Source organism: Centroberyx gerrardi, chromosome 17, assembly GCF_048128805.1.
Source record: "Centroberyx gerrardi isolate f3 chromosome 17, fCenGer3.hap1.cur.20231027, whole genome shotgun sequence".
Classification (NCBI taxonomy): domain Eukaryota; kingdom Metazoa; phylum Chordata; class Actinopteri; order Beryciformes; family Berycidae; genus Centroberyx; species Centroberyx gerrardi.
The window spans coordinates 17,501-38,533 of record NC_136013.1 but is presented as its reverse complement, the minus strand read 5'-3'; the positions used below and the strand labels follow the sequence as shown (position 1 = coordinate 38,533).

General features: G+C 48.2%; 2 protein-coding genes across 2 annotated transcripts in view; one reads left to right on the top strand and one right to left on the bottom strand.

Annotated features, from left to right (window-relative positions):
* Positions 1-1,521: 1,521 nt before the first annotated feature.
* hikeshi (heat shock protein nuclear import factor hikeshi) lies at positions 1,522-2,666 on the bottom strand. The gene has a single exon (XM_071927229.2). It carries the CDS (start codon positions 2,413-2,415, stop codon positions 1,822-1,824), a length of 594 nt encoding a protein of 197 aa, XP_071783330.1. The 5' UTR covers positions 2,416-2,666; the 3' UTR covers positions 1,522-1,821.
* Positions 2,667-3,397: 731 nt separating this feature from the next.
* LOC139933182 (HEAT repeat-containing protein 5A) overlaps positions 3,398-21,033 on the top strand; it is a gene marked incomplete at its 3' end in the record, with an annotated part of 35,131 nt that continues 17,495 nt past the window's right edge. Inside the window, 12 exon segments of the mRNA XM_078289603.1 lie at positions 3,398-3,530; positions 6,867-7,097; positions 9,200-9,411; positions 12,412-12,520; positions 12,728-12,877; positions 13,148-13,319; positions 13,811-13,971; positions 14,131-14,380; positions 14,744-14,896; positions 15,799-16,049; positions 18,431-18,542; positions 20,402-20,554. Coding sequence (XP_078145729.1) covers positions 6,972-7,097; positions 9,200-9,411; positions 12,412-12,520; positions 12,728-12,877; positions 13,148-13,319; positions 13,811-13,971; positions 14,131-14,380; positions 14,744-14,896; positions 15,799-16,049; positions 18,431-18,542; positions 20,402-20,554 — 1,849 coding nt within the window.

Below are 21,033 nucleotides of genomic sequence, written 5' to 3'. Positions count from 1 at the left end.
GAAACTTTATTGATCCTGTGTGGAAACTGGGAAACAGAAAATAAAAATAAAATATAGGCTAAATAAAAATATAATAAGGGGAAATGTCGCCCACTCTCCACCTTCCTCCCTACTCATCTAATTTGTTCTAGTCTGAAATATAAAAAAATACTTAATATCTTTCAGATCTGATTTTGTCATTTATTTTTCATTGAAGTGTCAATTTGTCACTTTTGGGATCAGATGAGACTTTACTGAAACAGTGAAGAATAAAACAAATGAAAAGTATTAAAGAGAATAAAAGTATGTTGGGTTGTACAGAAAAAAAAGACAAAACAAATCAAATGGTAACAAAGGAAAACAAAAAGGATATTTTGAAAATAATTATTTTCTAATTTTCTATCTTCCACCATAGTGTTCCTAATTAATAATGAATATGATCTGATTGAGTTCAGTGGAGTTTCTACTGACAAGTTGAAATGCATGAAAAGATCTGAGGGAGGCAGCAACAGTAAGAGAAGAAGAAGAAGAAGAAGAAGAAGAAGAAGAAGAAGAAGAAGAAATGTTCCAAGGCAACATGTTGGTTTGTGGTTATTGACATGAAGTGAAACCAGATGTGTTGCTGATTGATGTGTTCAGTCTGCTGTGACACGATTCATCCATCAATCATTTTAATCACTGATCAGTAAAAACAACAAACTTTGTTTCATCTCTTTATTAAATGAATCTTTGTGTTTCTGTCTGCTGGTCAGACTGAGAAGAAACTGAAGAATCACTTTGACTCTGAACTGAGACATCTGGCTTTATTTATAACATTTAATAGACTAAATGATTAATTTCAAAAATAATGATAGATTACAAGAGCCAAGAGTGATTCTCAGTCTGACCAGCAGCCAGAAAACAGCAGCTGGAACCAGAAATGTTTTGTATTTTACTTGATAAATGACTAAAACCAATGTTCTGTCCATCAACTAATTGATTAATGGACTAATCACTTCAGCACTAGTTGACATCTGTTCATGTTCCCCTCACTGATATAATAATAATAATATGTGCTGTGTGTCAGAGTGATGAACTGTCCGCAGCTCCGTCTCTCAGCTGATTCATCTTCTACTTTAATAAAAACAGATTCTCCAGATCTGAAGAGAGAAAATCAAACTTTTCACTTTACTGCAGAACTTCAGGATCTGCTGCTTTAAACATCTGTCACTTCAAAAATAAAAACACCATAAACTTTAATTTGATGTGAAAGTCAAACAGTTTGGCATCAGAACAGACTGAACTGAGATCAGTGTGAGCCGGGCGATAAATCAATATGATCATTTATCATCTTTTGGAATCACGTGGTGAAGATCTGGTCTGAACTGATGAAGATCTGGTCTGAACTGATGAAGATCTGGTCTGAACTGATGAAGATCTGGTCTGAACTGATGAGAACAAGAAGATTTACTTAAAAACTGGAACCATTCAGTTCAATGGGATGAACATTCATTTGATTATTTCATGTGATTTTGCAGAAGTGAGCCTATTATGATAAATATCTATATATATACAGTATATATGTGTATATATATGATATATTGATATTGTTTTCAACCACATCACCATCGCCCAGCTCTAAACCACTGTTGACATTTTCAAAATAAATTTGGCTTTGAAGGAACTGAAGATTAAACGAGAGAGAGAGAGAGAGAGAGAGAGAGAGAGAGAGAGAGAGAGAGAGAGAGAGATCAGAACCCAGCTGGTTGAGAACATGTTGATAGTTTTATTAGAACCTGTCGGCACAGTAGAGACAGATCTGTTCTAGTCTTTGGTGTCTTTCCTCTGGTTCTTCTGGTTCCTTCAGTTCTTCCAGAAGTTCGGGTTCTGCGCCAGTCTCCTCTGGAAGTTCTCGTACCAGCGCAGGACGCAGCTGGACGGGATGAAGCTCTCGGCGGGGTTCGGCGTCATCTGCGCCTGCGTGACGGCGAAGGACGAGGCGAAGTTGAACAGGCTGTCCAGCATCTTCTGCGTGAACTGCAGGAAGGAGTCCACGGTGGACACGGCGGCGGCGGACACCGGAGTCTGCTGCGCGAGCTGCTGCAGCGCCTCCACCGACACGCCGACCTGCGCCCCGGAGGACGCCGGCGGGGCGGACACGGCGCCGAAGGGATGCGCCCCGCCCTCCCCGGCCTTCAGCCCGGAGATCTTGAAGATGGCGCTCGGTTTGTCGTTGGTGATGAAGCCGAGCAGCTGCCACACCTGGCCGCCCGCCGGGTCCGGGAAGGAGAAGTAGACTGCACCGCCCATCCCGGCGGGGAACGGCACCGTGCCCAGCATGAACACCACCACGTGGTTCACGTTCTCATAGTCCGGCAGGTTGAACACGAACTTGTCACCGGCGACCTGCACCGCGTCGGTCTGCACCAACCTGCCAGCGACCAAACAACCGAACATACCTGCTGCAGCTCGTTAGCCAGCCCGCTACTGTAAACAACCTGAGGATTAGCTTAGCGAGCTAGCTAGCTAACTGCCTTAATGTAACAGCCACTCCAATAAACTGTCAACAAACTGTTCAGACACGCAGAGAAACTGGTTCAGGTGTGTAAAGTAGTCTGGATGAGTCCCGCTGCCGGTCAGATCTGACAGCGGGTCTGGACGGCTGTTAGAAACTTCCAGCACTCCGGACCGGACCAGCCCACCCGCATCCGCGGCTCCACTATCCACTGAGCATCCTGGCAGTCTGTGTAGAAGATCGATGATTCCTCGATCAGCTCGCCAGCGCCAACAGAGCCGCGTCAAGTTAACTAGAGTTAGCAAGAGTAAGACCGGAAGTGGGGTTATTTTGCCTTCAAAACAAAATAAAAAAGTGTCACAAAAAAGGTTAATTGGCAAACGCAAATCAACAGAAATAGTATAAATACCCTCAAATCCGTTTATTAAAATTGAGTGAAACTGTAGTTTTAGTTTAATAAAAACTAGGAAGGTTATATTCCATCATGGTATTTCCTGATGAGACACCTCAAGCCTCCAGGACAAATTTAAGATTGAAAGTTTCAGATTTGATGACTTTAACACACAAGAAACATATTTCAAAAACTTAAAGGAAGTCTTGTCTTACACAAGTCCGTGTCTCACATCAGTCACACACACTTGTTCCTCCAAGTCCAACAACAGCCTCCATTGAAATGCTTGTTGTAAGTTTGGTGTCTGAGTCTTCGGTCTTCAGCAGCCTGAGGACTGGATATTTAAGACTATTAAGGTCATTTTGCATAAGGTCGTTTTGAAGTTACTATAATTTCCCTCAAATGATTCCTCAGATTACCAACGTTGTCGTCAATAGTGGTTTTCACACAGCGCTTAGCCCTGAGGGTTTTATTTTGAAAGTAACGGCCGGAGGTGTTGTGTTGTTGTTGTCGCTAACTTGACCCTGGCAGCTCAGCTCAGCTCAGTCCAGCCAGCTGTTGCTAGAGAGTTCAGAGCATTAAATAAACTGAATAAAGTCTCTGCTCGTCTGTTGCGGGTCTGTCTTCCTCTGTCACGGACCGGAGACCGTTCACCGACACGACGAGGTGAAATAACGACGTTTTGTCCCGTTTTCCACATGAACTGCTGCTCGTTAGCGGACTAGCTAGCTGCGTGATGTTAGCTGCCGAGCTCATTAGCTTCTGTGTGACCTGACAGAAGTTGGCGGCTCGTAAAGAAGCAGATTCTGGTCCTGCAGGTTCGACAGTCTGGTCTTATCGATGATACTGGACTCGTTGTTGTGATTTGTCAGGAGTTTTATTTTATCTTCGTGTCTGTTAAACGGAGAACTGAGTGTTTGTCATTGTTTTCTGCTAAAGTAAAAGAAACTGTTACAGAAGTTCATTTTATCACTTTAAAGGATTTAGGATTTAGGATTTAGGATTTACTCAACTGGAATATCAAGTGGAAGATTTCCTCTGAATGCAGATTGATGTGCAGTTGGTCCAGTTCTGGTCCAGGTTTTGGTCTAGTTTTGGTCTAGTTTGGGTCCAGTTTTCTCACCTTGTCCAGAAGCTGTGAAACATGTTTAACTGACAGAAAGCTGCAGCCTGTTGGGTTTGGAAACTGTTTTAATGTTTTGTGACAGTTTGCTCAGACCTGTTAGGAAGGTAGATGGATGTTTTTGCTCATATTTTGATGCAGTCACTTTACTGCAGTTGTAGTTTTTTTTAGTTTTGTTATTTTGTCCCAACAGGGATGAAGCTGTTATGTAGCTTTTAATTCATTTCTTCATTTTACCTAACAGAGCAGCCAGTGTGTTTGTGTCGGACAAAAGTCTATTTTTAGAGTCTGTCTGAGTCTCAGTGTGTGTGTGTGTGTGTGTGTGTGTGTGTGTGTGGAGAGCAGACTGTTAATTGTGAGACAGCAGGTTTCTGCTGTGGTGTTTAATAATTCATGGGCTGATAGTCTTACAGCAGCCAGCTTCTCTCTCTCTGCTCTCTCTGTTCTGGACCCGCTCTGCTCTGCTCTGCTCCATTAGTTTTCAATGGGGCACCAACCTTCTTCTTCTCCTTCTTCTTCTTCGTCTTCTTCTGTCAAAGCTGCAGCCTCCGTGACGCTTTCTGCTTGTTTATCATCTGTCCTCCAGGTTTGATTTTCTGACAAAATAGAAAATGAATGTAGAGCCGGTGATAATTCAATATTCTGGGGAATCGCATGGTGATGATTTGGTGATTTGGTGATTTTGGGAAATCATCATGACACAGTTCTGCTGTCTGACTTGATGAAACTCTGACAAAATGAGGTTTGAAACATTTTAATATTATTTGAAAATGTCAGTTTTGTTTGACATCACATCTAATGTTACCATTCAGTTCAATGGGATGAGCATTCATTTGATTATGTAACGTGATTTTGCAGACGTGAGCCCTACATCGATATGAATAAAATCCTTATGATTATTGCGATATTGATTTCAACCGTATTGCCCAGCTCTAGGTAATCGTTTGGTTTGATTTCCTGACTGATCAGCAGGTGAAACGCTGTTCAGCAGACTGGGAAGTCCCGGATCTCGGACTTTCCCAGCAGAACGTGAACGCAGCGTAACAGTTATGGCTAAAATATTTAAATCGCCTAATAAAGTCTGTTTGTCAGATCTAAGTGAGTGTGCAATATGGCAGGTATAGTGGTTGTTTTGGATGTTTTTATCCCTGTGGTACATACTGTATGTTTCAGTTTATGGTATTTTATTGTGGTATTTTATTTTATGGTATTTTATTGCTTCTGTCTTACTTTGTGTTCTTTGTGTTTTAAGTGTTTTACGTCTTGTGGTTCTTTTGATCTAGTCTTTCTCTCTGTCTGTATTAAGTGAACTCGCCAAAACAAATCCCAGTAAAAGTGTCTCATCTAGTGAAGCAAGTCTTCAGTCCCCTCCGGTCCCCCTGTCCTCCGGTCCCCCTGTCCTCCGGTCCCCCTGTCCTCCTGTCCTCCGGTCCCCCTGTCCTCCTGTCCTCCGGTCCTCCTGTCCTCCGGTCCTCCTGTCCTCCGGTCCTCCTGTCCTCCTGTCCTCCTGTCATCCGGTCCTCCTGTCCCCCTGTCCTCCTGTCCCCCTGTCATCCGGTCCTCTTGTCCTCCGGTCCTCCTGTCCTCCGGTCCTCCTGTCCTCCTGTCCTCCTGTCCTCCTGTCCTCCTGTCATCCGGTCCTCCTGTCCCCCTGTCCTCCTGTCCCCCTGTCATCCGGTCCTCTTGTCCTCCGGTCCCCCTGTCATCCGGTCCTCCTGTCCTCCTGTGCCCCTGTGCCCCTGTCATCCGGTCCTCCTGTCCTCTGGTCCCCCTGTCATCTGGTCCTCTTGTCCTCCGGTCCCCCTGTCATCCGGTCCTCCTGTCCTCCTGTGCCCCTGTCATCCGGTCCTCCTGTCCTCTGGTCCCCCTGTCATCCGGTCCTCCTGTCCCCCTGTCATCCGGTCCTCCTGTCCTCTGGTCCCCCTGTCCTCTGGTCCCCCTGTCATCCGGTCCTCCTGTCCCCCTGTCATCCGGTCCTCCTGTCCTCTGGTCCCCCTGTCCTCCTGTCCCCCTGTCATCCGGTCCTCCTGTCCTCTGGTCCCCCTGTCCTCTGGTCCCCCTGTCCTCTGGTCCCCCTGTCATCCGGTCCTCCTGTCCTCCGGTCCTCCTGTCTCCCTGTCCTCTGGTCCCCCTGTCATCTGGTCCTCTGGTCCTCCTGTCCTCCGGTCCCCCTGTCATCCGGTCCTCCTGTCCCCCTGTCCCCCTGTCCTCCTGTCCTCCGGTCCTCCTGTCCTCCTGTCCTCCGGTCCTCCTGTCCTCTGGTCCTCCTGTCCTCCGGTCCCCCTGTCATCCGGTCCTCCTGTCCCCCTGTCATCCGGTCCTCCTGTCCTCCGGTCCTCCTGTCCCCCTGTCATCCGGTCCCCCTGTCCTCCGGTCCCCCTGTCATCCGGTCCTCCTGTCCCCCTGTCCTCTGGTCCTCCTGTCCTCCGGTCCTCCTGTCCTCCTGTCCTCCTGTCCTCCTGTCCTCCGGTCCTCCTGTTCTCCTGTCCTCCTGTCATCCGGTCCTCCTGTCCTCCTGTCCTCCGGTCCTCCTGTCCTCCTGTCCTCCTGTCCTCCGGTCCTCCTGTCCTCCTGTCCTCCTGTCCTCCGGTCCTCCTGTTCTCCTGTCCTCCTGTCCTCCGGTCCTCCTGTCCTCCTGTCCTCCGGTCCTCCTGTCCTCCTGTCCTTTAACGAGTCCCTTCATGTGGTTTCTGGTTGTTTTCACATGGTGGGACAGACTGTTAGTTCAGTCTGATGCTGCAGATCCTGAATCAAACTTGCCTCATTAATTCAGAGCTTCTTGCTCTTTGTTATTCTCGCTTTCTCTCCTTTCATCCCCCTCTCTCCACCTCCTCCTCTCTGGATCTGTTTCTCCTCCTTCCTCCCTTTCTATTTAATAGGATTTAGGAGAATGACAGAGCAGGACGGAAGATTTCTCCCACACTGAGAAGAGAAGGAGGAGGAGGTGAAGGAAGAAGAGGAGGAGGAGGAGGTGAAGCGGGGCGATGGAGCGCGCTCACAGCCTCCTGCTGAACGAGGAGGCGAGCAGCCAGCTGGGAGAACACCAGAGGGCCGAGTTCATCTTCGAATGGCTGAGCCACCTGAAGAAACTGCTTCCTGCTGCTGACAGGGTGAGGGGGGGGGGGGGGGGGGGGTGCTGGGAAAAGAGCAGTATTAGCTAGCTAGTTAGAATAATAATAATAATAATAAACTTTATTTATATAGCACTTTTCAAAAAACAGAGTTTACAAAGTGCTTTACAGAGAAAATAGAAACAGACAGAAGTACAATCAGTTAAAAGCCAAACCATAAAAATGTGTCTTGAGATGTGATTTAAAAGTAGTAACGGATTCAGACAATCTTACAATGGGAGGCAGACTGTTCCACAGTCTAGGTGCCATTGCTGCAAATGCTTTATCACCTTTTGACTTAAGTCTGCATGTTGGAACAGCCAAGAGACCTTGGTTGGAAGACCTAAGGGATCCTGTGGTCTGGTATGGATGAAGCAGCTCAATGATGTACTCAGGTGCCTGGTCATGCAAGGCCTTATATGTAATTAGAAGAATTTTAAACTTAATTCTGAACTCTATTGGAAGCCAGTGTAAAGAGGCTAAGACAGGTGTAATGTGTGACGTACGCTTAGTTTTGGTCAACAATCTTGCTGCAGAGTTTTGAACTAGTTGGAGCCGTCCCAAGGCAGACTGATTCAGGCAGGTAATCAATGCATTGCAATATTCTAAACGTGATGTCACAAAGGCATTAATAACCCGTTCAGTGTTGTGAAAAGAGAGAAAAGTACTGATTTTGGCAATGTTCCTTAATTGAAAAAAGCATGACTGTACCAGTTTCTTAACATGATGTTCAAAATTTAGGCTAAGTTTGGGTCAAAGATGACCCCTAGATTTTTTGACACAGGCTTAACATTGCTTGTAAAAGAGCCTAGGCACTGCTGAATTTGTTTAGAAAAGCATTCAGGACCAATAATAAGAACTTCAGTTTTATCTGAATTGAGCTGGAGAAAGTTGTGAGCCATCCAATCCTTGATATCAGCCAAACAATCACGTAAGATGGTCAGCCTACTGAAATCGTTGGGATTAATTGAAAGATACAATTGTGTGTCATCCGCGTAAAAGTGAAAAGCAATGTCATGCTGGCGGATAATTTGTCCCAAAGGCTGATGATGTGAAGTTACCAATAGACACTGTCAGTTTCCTGTTGCAAAGGTAGGATGTAAACCAGTTTAGGGCCGTCCCAGAACACCAGCACAGAGCACTGACCAGTATCAGCACTCATCAGCATGTCATTTGTGACATGGAGAAGGGCAGTTTCGGTGCTATGATGCTGACGAAAACCTGACTGAAACTTCTCAAAGACATTATTTCTTTCGACCACATCAAGGAGCTGCTTTGAGATCACTTTCTCCAAAATTTTGGAAATAAATGGTAGTTTGGAGATGGGCCTATAACTACTTGGTATAGTGGGGTCAAAACTGGGTTTTTTTGAACAGAGGCTGAATGCTGGCAAATAATCAGGAACATGGCCAAAAGAGAGTGAGCTGTTTACAATATTGAGCAAACAAGGACCAACAGTTCCAATAATATCCTTGAGGAATCTAGTGGGTAAAATATCAACAGGGCTTGATGAAAGTTAGCTAGCATACTTAGTTAGCATAAAGCATGTTGTGATTCCCTGCACAGCCAGGAGGGGGAGCAGTGGAGCTCTAACTGTGAACTGCAGCTTTAAGGTCAGGATGCTGAAAGTGGAACTTATGTGTGTTTTGAGGATGTAAACATGTTAAAAGTAATGCAGTGTCATGTTTACAGTGTCTGCTGCCATGTTGGCGTGACGTCAGGGACGCGTTCAGTCGCCCAACACAGCAAACGGGACGTGTAAAAGGAAGCGGCAGTGTGTTGAACGTCCTGCTGCAAAGTGTTAGTTACAGCTTGTTATTGGCTGAGACGGAGATTCTGTGCGTCTTCTTGAAGAATTCTCTGAGCTGATTGTGGATCAGCGTGAGAGGTGTTTGTACGTAGCCAATGAAAATGCAGAATCACCCCGAATGGGATAAAATGTACCGACTTGAGGGCCAAACCGTTGCATTTTTCCTATTAGGAAGTCGGAATTTCCTTCTTTCCGACTTTCCTGGAACGCAGCATCAGTCTGATTGCTGTGTTGTGATGCAGTTACATGAACCAAACTAAGGTTCCCCCAATTTCCTCTCTCTCTCTCTCAGGCTGATATTAAACAGAACCAGAGGCGGCTGGTTGAGCAGCTGTCAGCGGTTCTGATTGGTTCTCCCGGCCCGCCGACCCGCTGGCTGCTGGCCCACTGCCTGGCCCTGCTGTACCGCCTGGGAGACCCCGTCCCGGCCAGCCTATTGGTGGAGAGGTGTAATGACATCATCCGCAGCAAGGACGACTCGCCGTCCGGCCTTCCGACCCGACTGTAAGTTTTGATGCTGCATTCAGGTCACATAGAAAAGACGGTAAAAATTAGCTTTCTGCTAAAAATAAAATTATAAAATAGTCTTCACTCAGCTTTCAGACTGTAAATACTACAAGTATCCTAGTTCTATCACACATAGTGTGATGCAACTTGGACACATCATCAGTGATGGACCCAGCCGGGGGTGATCAGGCCTCTGCTTGTGTCTAAGCAGCATGTGCGGTCCTTGGATCGCCCCTTTTGATCCACAGCCATCTTGATGCCTTCTCTACGGCCTCTATGGCGGTCTTGATGGTTTTCCTGCTAGGCAGCCCAAGTACGAGGGCCCGCTAGGCCCTCATACCTCGTAGGCCCTAGGTCGACCTTCAGCTGCCAGTGCACTGCCGTGACGAGGATGGCTGCGGCTGTGGCTTCTCCCCCGTCTTGACAAAAGTGATGGCCTGCTTTGCTGCGCGATGTTGTTTGCTGCGAGAGATCCCTGTGCAGATAGCATCTGCTGTAGCTCTAAGCACCTGGTCGTGCCACCAGCGATAGCGCCCCTCTCCCAGGGCCTTCGGACAACAGCTCAGGATATGCTCCAGGGATCGTCTTCTCTGGCACAGTGGGCATGCTGCTGTTTGTGCCATAGACCAGCAGAAGAAGTTGGATGGGCTGGGGAGCACGTCGTAGACCGTTTGGATCAGGAACTTGATCCGAGTGGCTTGGCCTTGCAGACCAAGAGATCTTTCGGTCCATCGCATCCCCACCATCCTACTGGAGCGCACTTCTTCCACCCCTGCTCGCACCTCCTCCTGGACCAGCTGGCATCTCTCTTTCCCTTGGGCTTTATCGTAGCGAGGTCTTGGGATGCTACCAAGCCCTGCCTGTCCATACGCCTCAGATCCCACCAGCACGCTGTGGCGCAGCTGTGACTCAGCCTGATCAACTGCTTCCTGGGCCCTCCAATTCCTCCCAGTCCTCACCTCAATGCCAGCCAAGGAGACTTTGGTGTCGGTGGAGTCTCTGTACAGCAGCACCTCTCTTGTACAGGTTACCATGAACTCCTCTGTCAGGCTGCTGAAGGGGAGCCGTAGCTTGTTCTTGTGTCTGTACAAGGCGATGCTGCTCAGGCTTCGTGGTGGGCCCAACCACCTGCACAGGAAGTGGCTGGTCTTCCTCTCTAAGCCCTCGACAGTGGTCATCGGGACCTCGTCGACAAGCAGGGGCCAGAGGAGTCGAGGTAGGAGGCCATTCTGGTAAATCCGGGTCTTGAACTTCCCCGGCAGCCCTGATTTGTCCACAGCTGTCAGCCATGTCTCTAACTCACTGCTGGTCGCCTGGAGTGCTGCAGTGTCCTTCAGGGTGCAATCGAAGACCTTGCCAAGGCTCTTGACTGGCTTCTCGGTGACTGATGGGATCTGGATACCTCCCCTCAGGATCCTGGATACCCTCCTCACAACCAGGGACCTGGACTTTGCCAGCTTGAAGCTCATCCGTGCCCAGATAATGAGTCGCTCAAGGCCTTTGAGGATCCATCTGTATCCAGGCACTGATGTTGTCGTCACCGCCAGGTCATCCATGAAGGCCCTGATGGGGGGCTGCCGAACACCGGACTTGGTCAAGGGGCCTCTACACTCCACCTCTGCTGACTTGACAAGCATATTCATGGCCTCAGCGAACAGTATCACTGAAATGGTGCATCCAGTTATAATCCCCTTCTCCAGCTGATGCCATGCTGATGTTGATGTTCCAGAGGAGACTCTCAGGCTGAAGCAGTTGTACTAGTTCATAATGAGGCCCCTGATCTTACTTGGAACATGGTGCCGGTCCAGCGGAGTTTCCACCAGCTTGTGTGGGATTGATCCATAGGCATTGGCGAGGTCCAGCCACAGAACAGCCAGGTCTCCTCTACCTTCCCGTGCCTCTTGGATCAGCTGGGTGACAACTCCTGTGTGCTCGATGCACCCTGGCACCCTCGGGACTCCCCCCTTCTGCACTTAGGTGTCAATGTAGGAGTTCTTCAGGAGGAACTCTGTCACGCGCAACAATACTAAAAAATACCTTGCCTTCGACGCAGTGAGATCTTGCTCCCTTGCTCTGTCGCTGTAGGTGTTGTTGAGGCACTGGTCAATCTTCTCTTTGGAGCATGCAAGGTGGCCACTTCGTTTTTGCCCAAGCAGTCTCTTGGTGAATCCGAAGGGGTTCACAATAAATGCAGCGCGCTTCCTGGCCCTCTCCCTGCACCTCCTCCTGTACCATTCAGCCCGACCAAGGGGCTGAATGGTACAGATGGTGAATGGTGAGATGAGCTTCTTCCTCACGATGTTCCAGAGATGTGCTAGCGCGGCCCCGTCGTCCTCCTTCACCTCCTTGTACTGCCGCCTTAGCATTCTCAGCTCCTGCCTTAGCTGGCTGATCTTCGTCTCCTGTCGGCCAACTGATGATGATTGTACACATAGACCGGAGCTTTTGGTCTGCATCACCCCTGGTTGTGGAACCCCATCCACATCCTCGTCAAACTGGAGCCACTCTCTCTCCTTGTTGGCTGCAGGCCACTTGACCCGACGATAATTCCGTTCCGATAATCTGCTTGGGGGTGGAGTCTGCTTGAAGGTTCCAGGCACTGTGGGGTGACTCCGGGCCTGGCTCCTCCTGTGTCTCACCAGGTGCTGTTCCTGTGCGTTGCACCACTTGCTTTCCCCTCAAGCATCTCATATTGACCTGGTGGATCTTCAGGCCATGCAGGTTTTTGCAGACTTTGTCACATACACAGGCTGCAGTCGTAGTCGGTACTTCATTAGCTTCTGTAGGACTTTCCGTAGCTTGATTATGATTGATTATTACAGAAAATACTGTTCACTCAGCTTTCAGATTTTATTTGAAAATGATTTTAAGTAAAATCAACAAAATTAACAATTTTCAGCACATAAGTCATTTTGTGATGACAGCTCTGAAAATGATGCTGACAGATGATCATTCAGTCTGTGTATATATCTCTGTGTGTGTGTGTGTGTGTGTCAGGGCAGCCATAGCGTGTCTCGGCTCCCTGTATGAGCAGCTGGGTCGGATGCTGGTCGGCTCCTTCAAAGAAACTCTGTCCAACCTGCTGAAGGCCATGAAGAGCGCTGAGGTTCGTCTCTCCTCACATCTCATCCAGCTGCTGCAGCAGTGAAAAACACACTCAGCATCTTGTTACAATGAGAAGCATTTCTCGTTATAACAAGATCTTTGTCCCATTATAACAAGATATTTTCACGTTATAATGAAAAGTTTTCTCGTTATGTCGTATTCATGAAATACAAGCACTAAGATGCATGTCTGCGTGTCTGTCTGGCAGTCCCAGGGTCGGTATGAGATCATGCTGAGTGTGGAGCTGATGCTGCGTGGTTTGGGCGTCGGCGCCGTGTCGTGTCACCGTGACATCTACAAGGCGGCGAGGAGCTGCCTGACCGACCGCTCCATGGCCGTCCGCTGCGCCGCCGCCAAGGTAACGACAACAATAACAACAAGAAGCTCTGACTGAAGCTGCTGAGAGATTATAGTTTGTGCTAAAGTTCAGCATCTTTAAATTTGACCATTTGACTATCATGCCCAAAAAGTCCAAAATATTCCCATTAGGGCTGCAGCTAACGATTGTTTTCATTATCGATGAATCTATTAATAATTTTTTCAATTAATTGATGAATCATTCAGTCTATTAAATGCTATGGTTAACCATGGTTAATGGTTAATGTCTCTGTCTGTATTTTGTGTTCAGTGCCTGCTGGAGCTGCAGAGGGAGGCGGTTTTCCTCTGGACCTCGGAGCTGGAGAACGTTTCCACTCTGTGCTTCAGAGCCTTCGAAGGATCCAACTCCGACGTCCGAGTCGCCGTCGCCAAACTGCTGGGAACGCTGCTGGCTGCCGCCGTCGAGCCCCGACAGCCCGCCGGTACCAGAGAGGATTCATGAGTTAGAAAGCTGATGTGGAATTACTGTTGTTAAATTATACTTCAGTAAGAGGCAGAGGTGTAACAAGCCAACTTCACTTGAGTCCCAACCCAAGTCAGTCTCAAGTCTTGAGTCTCAAGTCAAGTCCCAAGTCTAAATGTAGATTTCCAAGTCAAGTCCATGTCATTAATGTCAAGTCTCAAGTCTAAATGTAGGACAGCAAGTCAAGTCAGAACAAATCAAGAGTCCAGTATCATCAATTTAATATCTTAAAGAACAAATCTCATCACTTTCAATCTAAGTCATTTACACACAAGATCTCAAGTCAAGACTTTAGAAACTTTTTCAAGTCTTGTTTGAAGTCAAGAATTGTTCACAGTGGTGATCTAACCCCCCCCCCCCCCCCCCCTGTCTGTCTGTCTGTCTGCCTGTCTGTCTGTCTGTCTGTCTCTCTCTCTCTCGCTCGCCCCCCCCCTCCCCCCCCCCCCCCAGCTCCCAGACAGGGTGGGCGGGGCAGGAGTTCTCTGGAGGAGGTGATGGATTTGCTGTCTGGGGGCTTCCTGCGGGGCGGGGCAGGTTTCCTGCGGGCCAGTGGAGACATGCTGAAGGGAACCAGCTCCGTCAGCAAGGACGTCCGCATCGGAGTCACGCAGGTGGGTCGCCGTGGTAACTGCACTCGACGCATGTCATACATAAGAATGCCGTGAAGTTTCAAATAGGCCACGCCCACAAAGTGCAGTACAAGAGATTCCCTGCTCAGTTTCTATGAGAAAAACAATAAATCAACATTTTCTTCTTCTGTGGTGTAAAAGGCCTGTGTGGTCTTCATCTCCACGCTGGGCGGCGCCTGGCTGGAGGCCAACTTCCCCCCCCTGCTGTCCCTGCTGATGGAGCTGGCGTCTCACGGCCGGGCGACCCAGACGCCGGGCGACGCCGCCGTGACGCGCCGCTGCGTCTCCTTCGTCTTGCGGAGCACCGTGGGCTCGCTGCTGGGAGAGAAGGCCCAGGCCAACGCCGCCAAGCAGCTCTGCCTCGCCATCGCCGCGCAGAAACGAGCCGTCGGTGAGGGAGGAGGGTGGAGGAGGGGGGAGGGGCAGATACCAGGTTGAGAACCTTAATGAAGTTAGAGACAATGGATGGTTTCAGCCAAGAAACCTGATTGGTCAGAATGCTTCATGCTGATAAACATCCAACCAACTCTGTGAACTCTGTGGTTAAACATGGCTGCTCAGTATTGACAGAAAAAGAATCATATTGCATTTTTTCCTGCTGAATATTGTGATTGTAACATGAAAAGTGAAGCATGTGCACACAGCTTCTTCTACATGATGATCTGGCCCAGCGCCGATTTGCCCGGTCCTGTTCATGCCACTCAGTATTTCTTGTTTGTGTGTGTGTGTTGTGTGTGTGTGTTGTGTGTTGGAGACGCGGCGCTGAGCGACGGCAACATGGAGACCAGAGTTTCAGCTGCGGATGTTTCAGCCAGTCAGCATGTTCTGATCTGCTGCCTGCTGGAGCTGAGCAGCATCATCCAGGAGCTGAGAGCCACCGCCATGACGCTGCTCACTGACTCCACAGGTACACACACACACACACACACACACACACCCCAGTGTTACACCCCTGTCAGTACGCAGAGATTTTCATTACATGAATTGAAACTGAACATTAAATACAGGCTGAGTCAGCGTCACTGTGCACTGACTGTATAGTTCCATCAGTTAATACACTGGAATGAGGCAAATGTTAAGTGTTACACAACAAAACTCAACAAGGAGGAATATGGTATAACAGCAAGAAAATAAAAGATACATGTTAGAGAGGAGAGGAGACGAGAAGGATGGGAAGGAGAGAGGAGAGGAGAGGAGGAAGGATGAGAAGGAGAGAGGAGAGGAGGAAGGATGGGAAGGAGAGAGGAGAGGAGGAAGGATGGGAAGGAGAGGAGGAAGGGTGGGAAGGAGAAAGGAGAGGAGGAAGGGTGGGAAGGAGAGAGAAGAGAGGAGGAAGGGTGGGAAGGAGAGAGGAGAAGAGAGGAGCAAGGATGAGAAGGAGAGAGGAGAAGAGAGGAGGAATGATGAGAAGGAGAGAGGAGAAGAGAGGAGGAAGGATGAGAAGGAGAGAGGAGAGGAAGATCTGTATTCTGTATCTCTTACACAGAGGAGAGGGAAGGAGAGAAGGGAAAGAGAGAAATAACATTTGATATATATCTGTTACATAGAGGAGGATGAGGAAAGAGGAGAGAGATCCTGTCTGCAAACCAAGACAGAGAGAGAGAGAGAGAGAGAGAGAGAGAGAGAGAGAGAGAGGTCCAAGAGGAAACTACAGTTACAGCTCAAAACAAGGAGACATGCTGTTTCCTGATTGGTCCAGACAGGAAGACATGCTGACTGAAGAGTTTAGATTGTAAGATGATGCTGTTAACAAACTAGATGTATCATTGCTGTGTGTGTGTGTGTGTGTGTGTGTGTGTGTGTGTGTAGCCCTCCTGGACACAGTCATCTCCGTCCTCCTCCACCCTGTCTCCTCGGCCCGGCTGGCCGCCGCCTGGTGCCTGCGCTGCGTCGCCGTGGCGATGCCGTCCCAGGGTTCCTTGCTGCTGGACCGGTGCGCGGAGCGGCTGGTGGCGCTGAAGTCTTCCCCCGAGGCCGTGGCCGGATACGGAGCCGCCGTCGCCGCCCTGGTGGCCGCCGTGCAGCACTGTCCGCTGGGCATTCCACACTCCAAGGGAACGGTACGAGACGGGACGCGACGCACCAAGGGGAAGGGACATGACATGACATACCAAGGGACATGACATGACATACCAAGGGACGTGACATGACATACCAAGGGACGTGACATGACATACCAAGGGACGTGACATGACATACCAAGGGACATGACATGACATACCAAGGGACATGACATGACATACCAAGGGACATGACATGACACGACATACCAAGGGACATGACATGGCATACCAAGGGACATGACATGACATACCAAGGGACATGACATGACACGACATACCAAGGGACATGACATGACATACCAAGGGACATGACATGACATACCAAGGGACATGACATGACACGACATACCAAGGGACATGACATGACACGACATACCAAGGGACATGACATGGCATACCAAGGGACATGACATGACATACCAAGGGACATGACATGGCATACCAAGGGACATGACATGACATACCAAGGGACATGACATGAGACGACATACCAAGGGACATGACATGACATACCAAGGGACATGACATGGCATACCAAGGGACATGACATGACATACCAAGGGACATGACATGACATACCAAGGGACATGACATGGCATACCAAGGGACATGACATGACATACCAAGGGACATGACATGACACGACATACCAAGGGACATGACATGACACGACATACCAAGGGACATGACATGACATACCAAGGGACATGACACGACATACCAAGGGACATGACATGACACGACATACCAAGGGACATGACATGACATACCAAGGGACGTGACATGACATACCAAGGGACATGACATGACACGACATACCAAGGGACATGACATGACACGACATACCAAGGGACATGACATGACATACCAAGGGACATGACATGACACGACATACCAAGGGACATGACATGACATACCAAGGGACATGACATGACATACCAAGGGACATGACATGACACGACATACCAAGGGACATGACATGACATACCAAGGGACATGACATGACACGACATACCAAGGGACATGACATGACATACCAAGGGACATGACATGACACGACATACCAAGGGACATGACATGATATACCAAGGGACATGACATGACATACCAAGGGACATGACATGACACGACATACCAAGGGACATGACATGACATACCAAGGGACATGACATGACACGACATACCAAGGGACATGACATGACATACCAAGGGACATGACATGACACGACATACCAAGGGACATGACATGACACGACATACCAAGGGACATGACATGACATGACATACCAAGGGACATGACATGACACGACATACCAAGGGACATGACATGACATGACACGACATACCAAGGGACATGACATGACATACCAAGGGACATGACATGACATACCAAGGGACATGACATGACACGACATACCAAGGGACATGACATGACACGACATACCAAGGGACATGACATGACATGACATGACATACCAAGGGACATGACATGACACGACATACCAAGGGACATGACATGACACGACATACCAAGGGACATGACATGACATGACACGACATACCAAGGGACATGACATGACATGACACGACATACCAAGGGACATGACATGACACGACATACCAATGGACATGACATGACATGACACGACATACCAAGGGACATGACATGACATAACACGACATACCAAGGGACATGACATGACACGACATACCAAGGGACATGACATGACATGACATACCAAGGCAAGGGACATGACATGATGACATGACATGACATGACATGACATGTCATGACATGACATACCAAGGGCAAGGGACATGACATGATGACATGACACGACATACCAAGGGACATGACATGACATAACACGACATACCAAGGGACATGACATGACACGACATACCAAGGGACATGACATGACATACCAAGGCAAGGGACATGACATGATGACATGACATGACATGACATGACATGTCATGACATGACATACCAAGGGCAAGGGACATGACATGATGACATGACATGACATACCAAGGCAAGGGACATGACATGATGACATGACATGACATGTCATGACATGACATACCAAGGGCAAGGGACATGACATGATGACATGACATGACATACCAAGGCAAGGGACATGACATGATGACATGACATGACATGTCATGACATGACATACCAAGGGCAAGGGACATGACATGATGACATGACATGACACACCAAGGGCAAGGGACATGACATCATGACATGACATGACATAAGATGCATGCTGAGGAAGTGCTGTCATCATATCTGATCTGTGTACAGGTGATGGTGACCTGCTGTCATGTCTACAGTACAGTGTGTTAACGTGTGTGTGTGTGTGTGTGTGTAGGTGGTGTTGTGCCTGGCTGAAGACCTGCTGCGTTCAGCCAATCAGAACAGTCGTATCTCCCTGCAGCGGACTCAGGCCGGCTGGCTGCTCGTCTCCGCTCTCATCACTCTGGGTGAGACGGACGCTTCCTCTTTATACTGATGATGCAGAGTGAAGTCCTGCAGAACACAAAGAGACACCTGTCTCCATCTGTCTCCATCTGTCTCCATCTGTCTCCACCTGTCTCCATCTGTCTCCATCTGTCTCCATCTGTCTTCATCTGTCTCCATCTGTCTCCACCTGTCTCCACCTGTCTCCATCTGTCTCCATCTGTCTCCACCTGTCTTCATCTGTCTTCATCTGTCTTCATCTGTCTCCATCTGTCTTCATCTGTCTTCATCTGTCTCCATCTGTCTTCATCTGTCTTCATCTGTCTCCATCTGTCTTCATCTGTCTCCATCTGTCTTCATCTGACTGTCTCCATCTGTCTCCATCTGTCTTCATCTGTCTCCATCTGTCTCCATCTGTCTTCATCTGTCTTCATCTGACTGTCCTCATCTGTCTCCATCTGTCTCCATCTGTCTCCACCTGTCTCCATCTGTCTTCATCTGTCTCCATCTGTCTTCATCTGTCTCCATCTGTCTCCATCTGTCTTCATCTGTCTTCATCTGTCTCCATCTGTCTTCATCTGTCTTCATCTGACTGTCCTCATCTGTCTCCATCTGTCTCCATCTGTCTCCACCTGTCTCCATCTGTCTTCATCTGTCTCCATCTGTCTTCATCTGTCTCCATCTGTCTTCATCTGTCTCCATCTGTCTCCATCTGTCTTCATCTGTCTTCATCTGACTGTCTTCATCTGTCTCCATCTGTCTCCATCTGTCTCCATCTGTCTCCACCTGTCTTCATCTGTCTCCATCTGTCTTCATCTGTCTCCATCTGTCTCCATCTGTTTTCATCTGACTGTCTTCATCTGTCTCCATCTGTCTCCATCTGTCTTCATCTGACTGTCTTCATCTGTCTCCATCTGTCTCCATCTGTCTTCATCTGACTGTCTCCATCTGTCTCCATCTGTCTCCACCTGTCTCCATCTGTCTTCATCTGTCTCCATCTGTCTTCATCTGTCTTCATCTGTCTCCATCTGTCTTCATCTGTCTCCATCTGTCTCTATATCTCTGTCTCTATGTCTCTGTCTCTATGTCTCTGTCTCTATATCTCTGTCTCTATGTCTCTGTCTCTATATCTCTGTCTCTATGTCTCTGTCTCTATATCTCTGTCTCTATGTCTCTGTCTCTATGTCTCTGTCTCTATGTCTCTGTCTCCATGTCTGTCTCCATCTGTCTCTGTCTCTATGTCTCTGTCTCTATGTCTCTGTCTCTATGTCTCTGTCTCCATCTGTCTCTATGTCTCTGTCTCTATGTCTCTGTCTCCATCTGTCTCTATGTCTCTGTCTCCATGTCTCTGTCTCCATCTGTCTCTATGTCTCTGTCTCCATGTCTCTGTCTCCATCTGTCTCTATGTCTCTGTCTCCATGTCTCTGTCTCCATCTGTCTCTATGTCTCTGTCTCTATGTCTCTGTCTCCATGTCTCTGTCTCCATCTGTCTCCATGTCTCTGTCTCCATCTGTCTCTATGTCGATGTCTCTATTCTCTGTCTCTCTGTCTCGTGGCTCCTCTGTCCTGTCGGACCAGATCTTAGCTTCATGGCTCTTACTCTCGTTGTTCTCTCCTGACTAGATCCTTGCTTGTGTTGTATTAAAATCTCATGTGTACGTCGCTTTGGATAAAAGCGTCTGCCAAATGGGAAATTGTAAATTGTAAATAAAATAAAAAAATTATAAATAATAAAATAAAGTTTTTACTTCCTGGAACTACATTTTTTGCAAAGCAACATCAGCCAAAACTCTTCTTATGTTAATTTTGATTTTGGGACATATTTCGCTTGGCATTATGTTATTGAATCCTTTGGTGTGTGTGTGTGTGTGTGTGTGCGCAGGCCCGGCCGTGGTGGAGCACCACCTGCCCCGCCTCCTCCTGCTGTGGCGGTGCGTCTTCCCTCCGTCCCTCAGGGAGCAGGACATGGAGCTGCGGCGGGGGGACTACTTCACGTGGCAGGTTACGCTGGAGGGCCGCGCCGGGGCGCTCTGCGGTCAGCACACACTGCTTCTCACCTCTGTGTGTGTGTGTGTGTGTGTGTCCTTCCACCTGAGGATGAATAACACTCATGAATCTGTTCCTTCATGTGATTCTTCAAGACTCTTACAGGACGGTTCAGTCTGACTGGAGGTTTTGCTCAAATCCTGTTCTCCGTTGCTGCAGATGGTTTTCAGCTTTTACCACATTAGCAGATATTTGATATTTTTCCCTCATATTAGGGTTTTTTTCACAGTAAATATTTAGAATCAAACTGTCACCAGTTCCTCCCAGTAAAAAAGAGAGCAGCAGTTTAAATCTAGCTTTAGTTTCTGTCTCCTGTTCCAGACTGTAGCTGGAGGAAGTCTTTGGTTTGTCTGCTGGCTTGACTGGGCTGATTGACAGGAGGCGGGGCCTAACGGAACCACAGAGAGTGATCGCTATTGGCTGAAAGATTTACTGTGGAGAGGAAAACTGAAGTAATCGCATACAAAG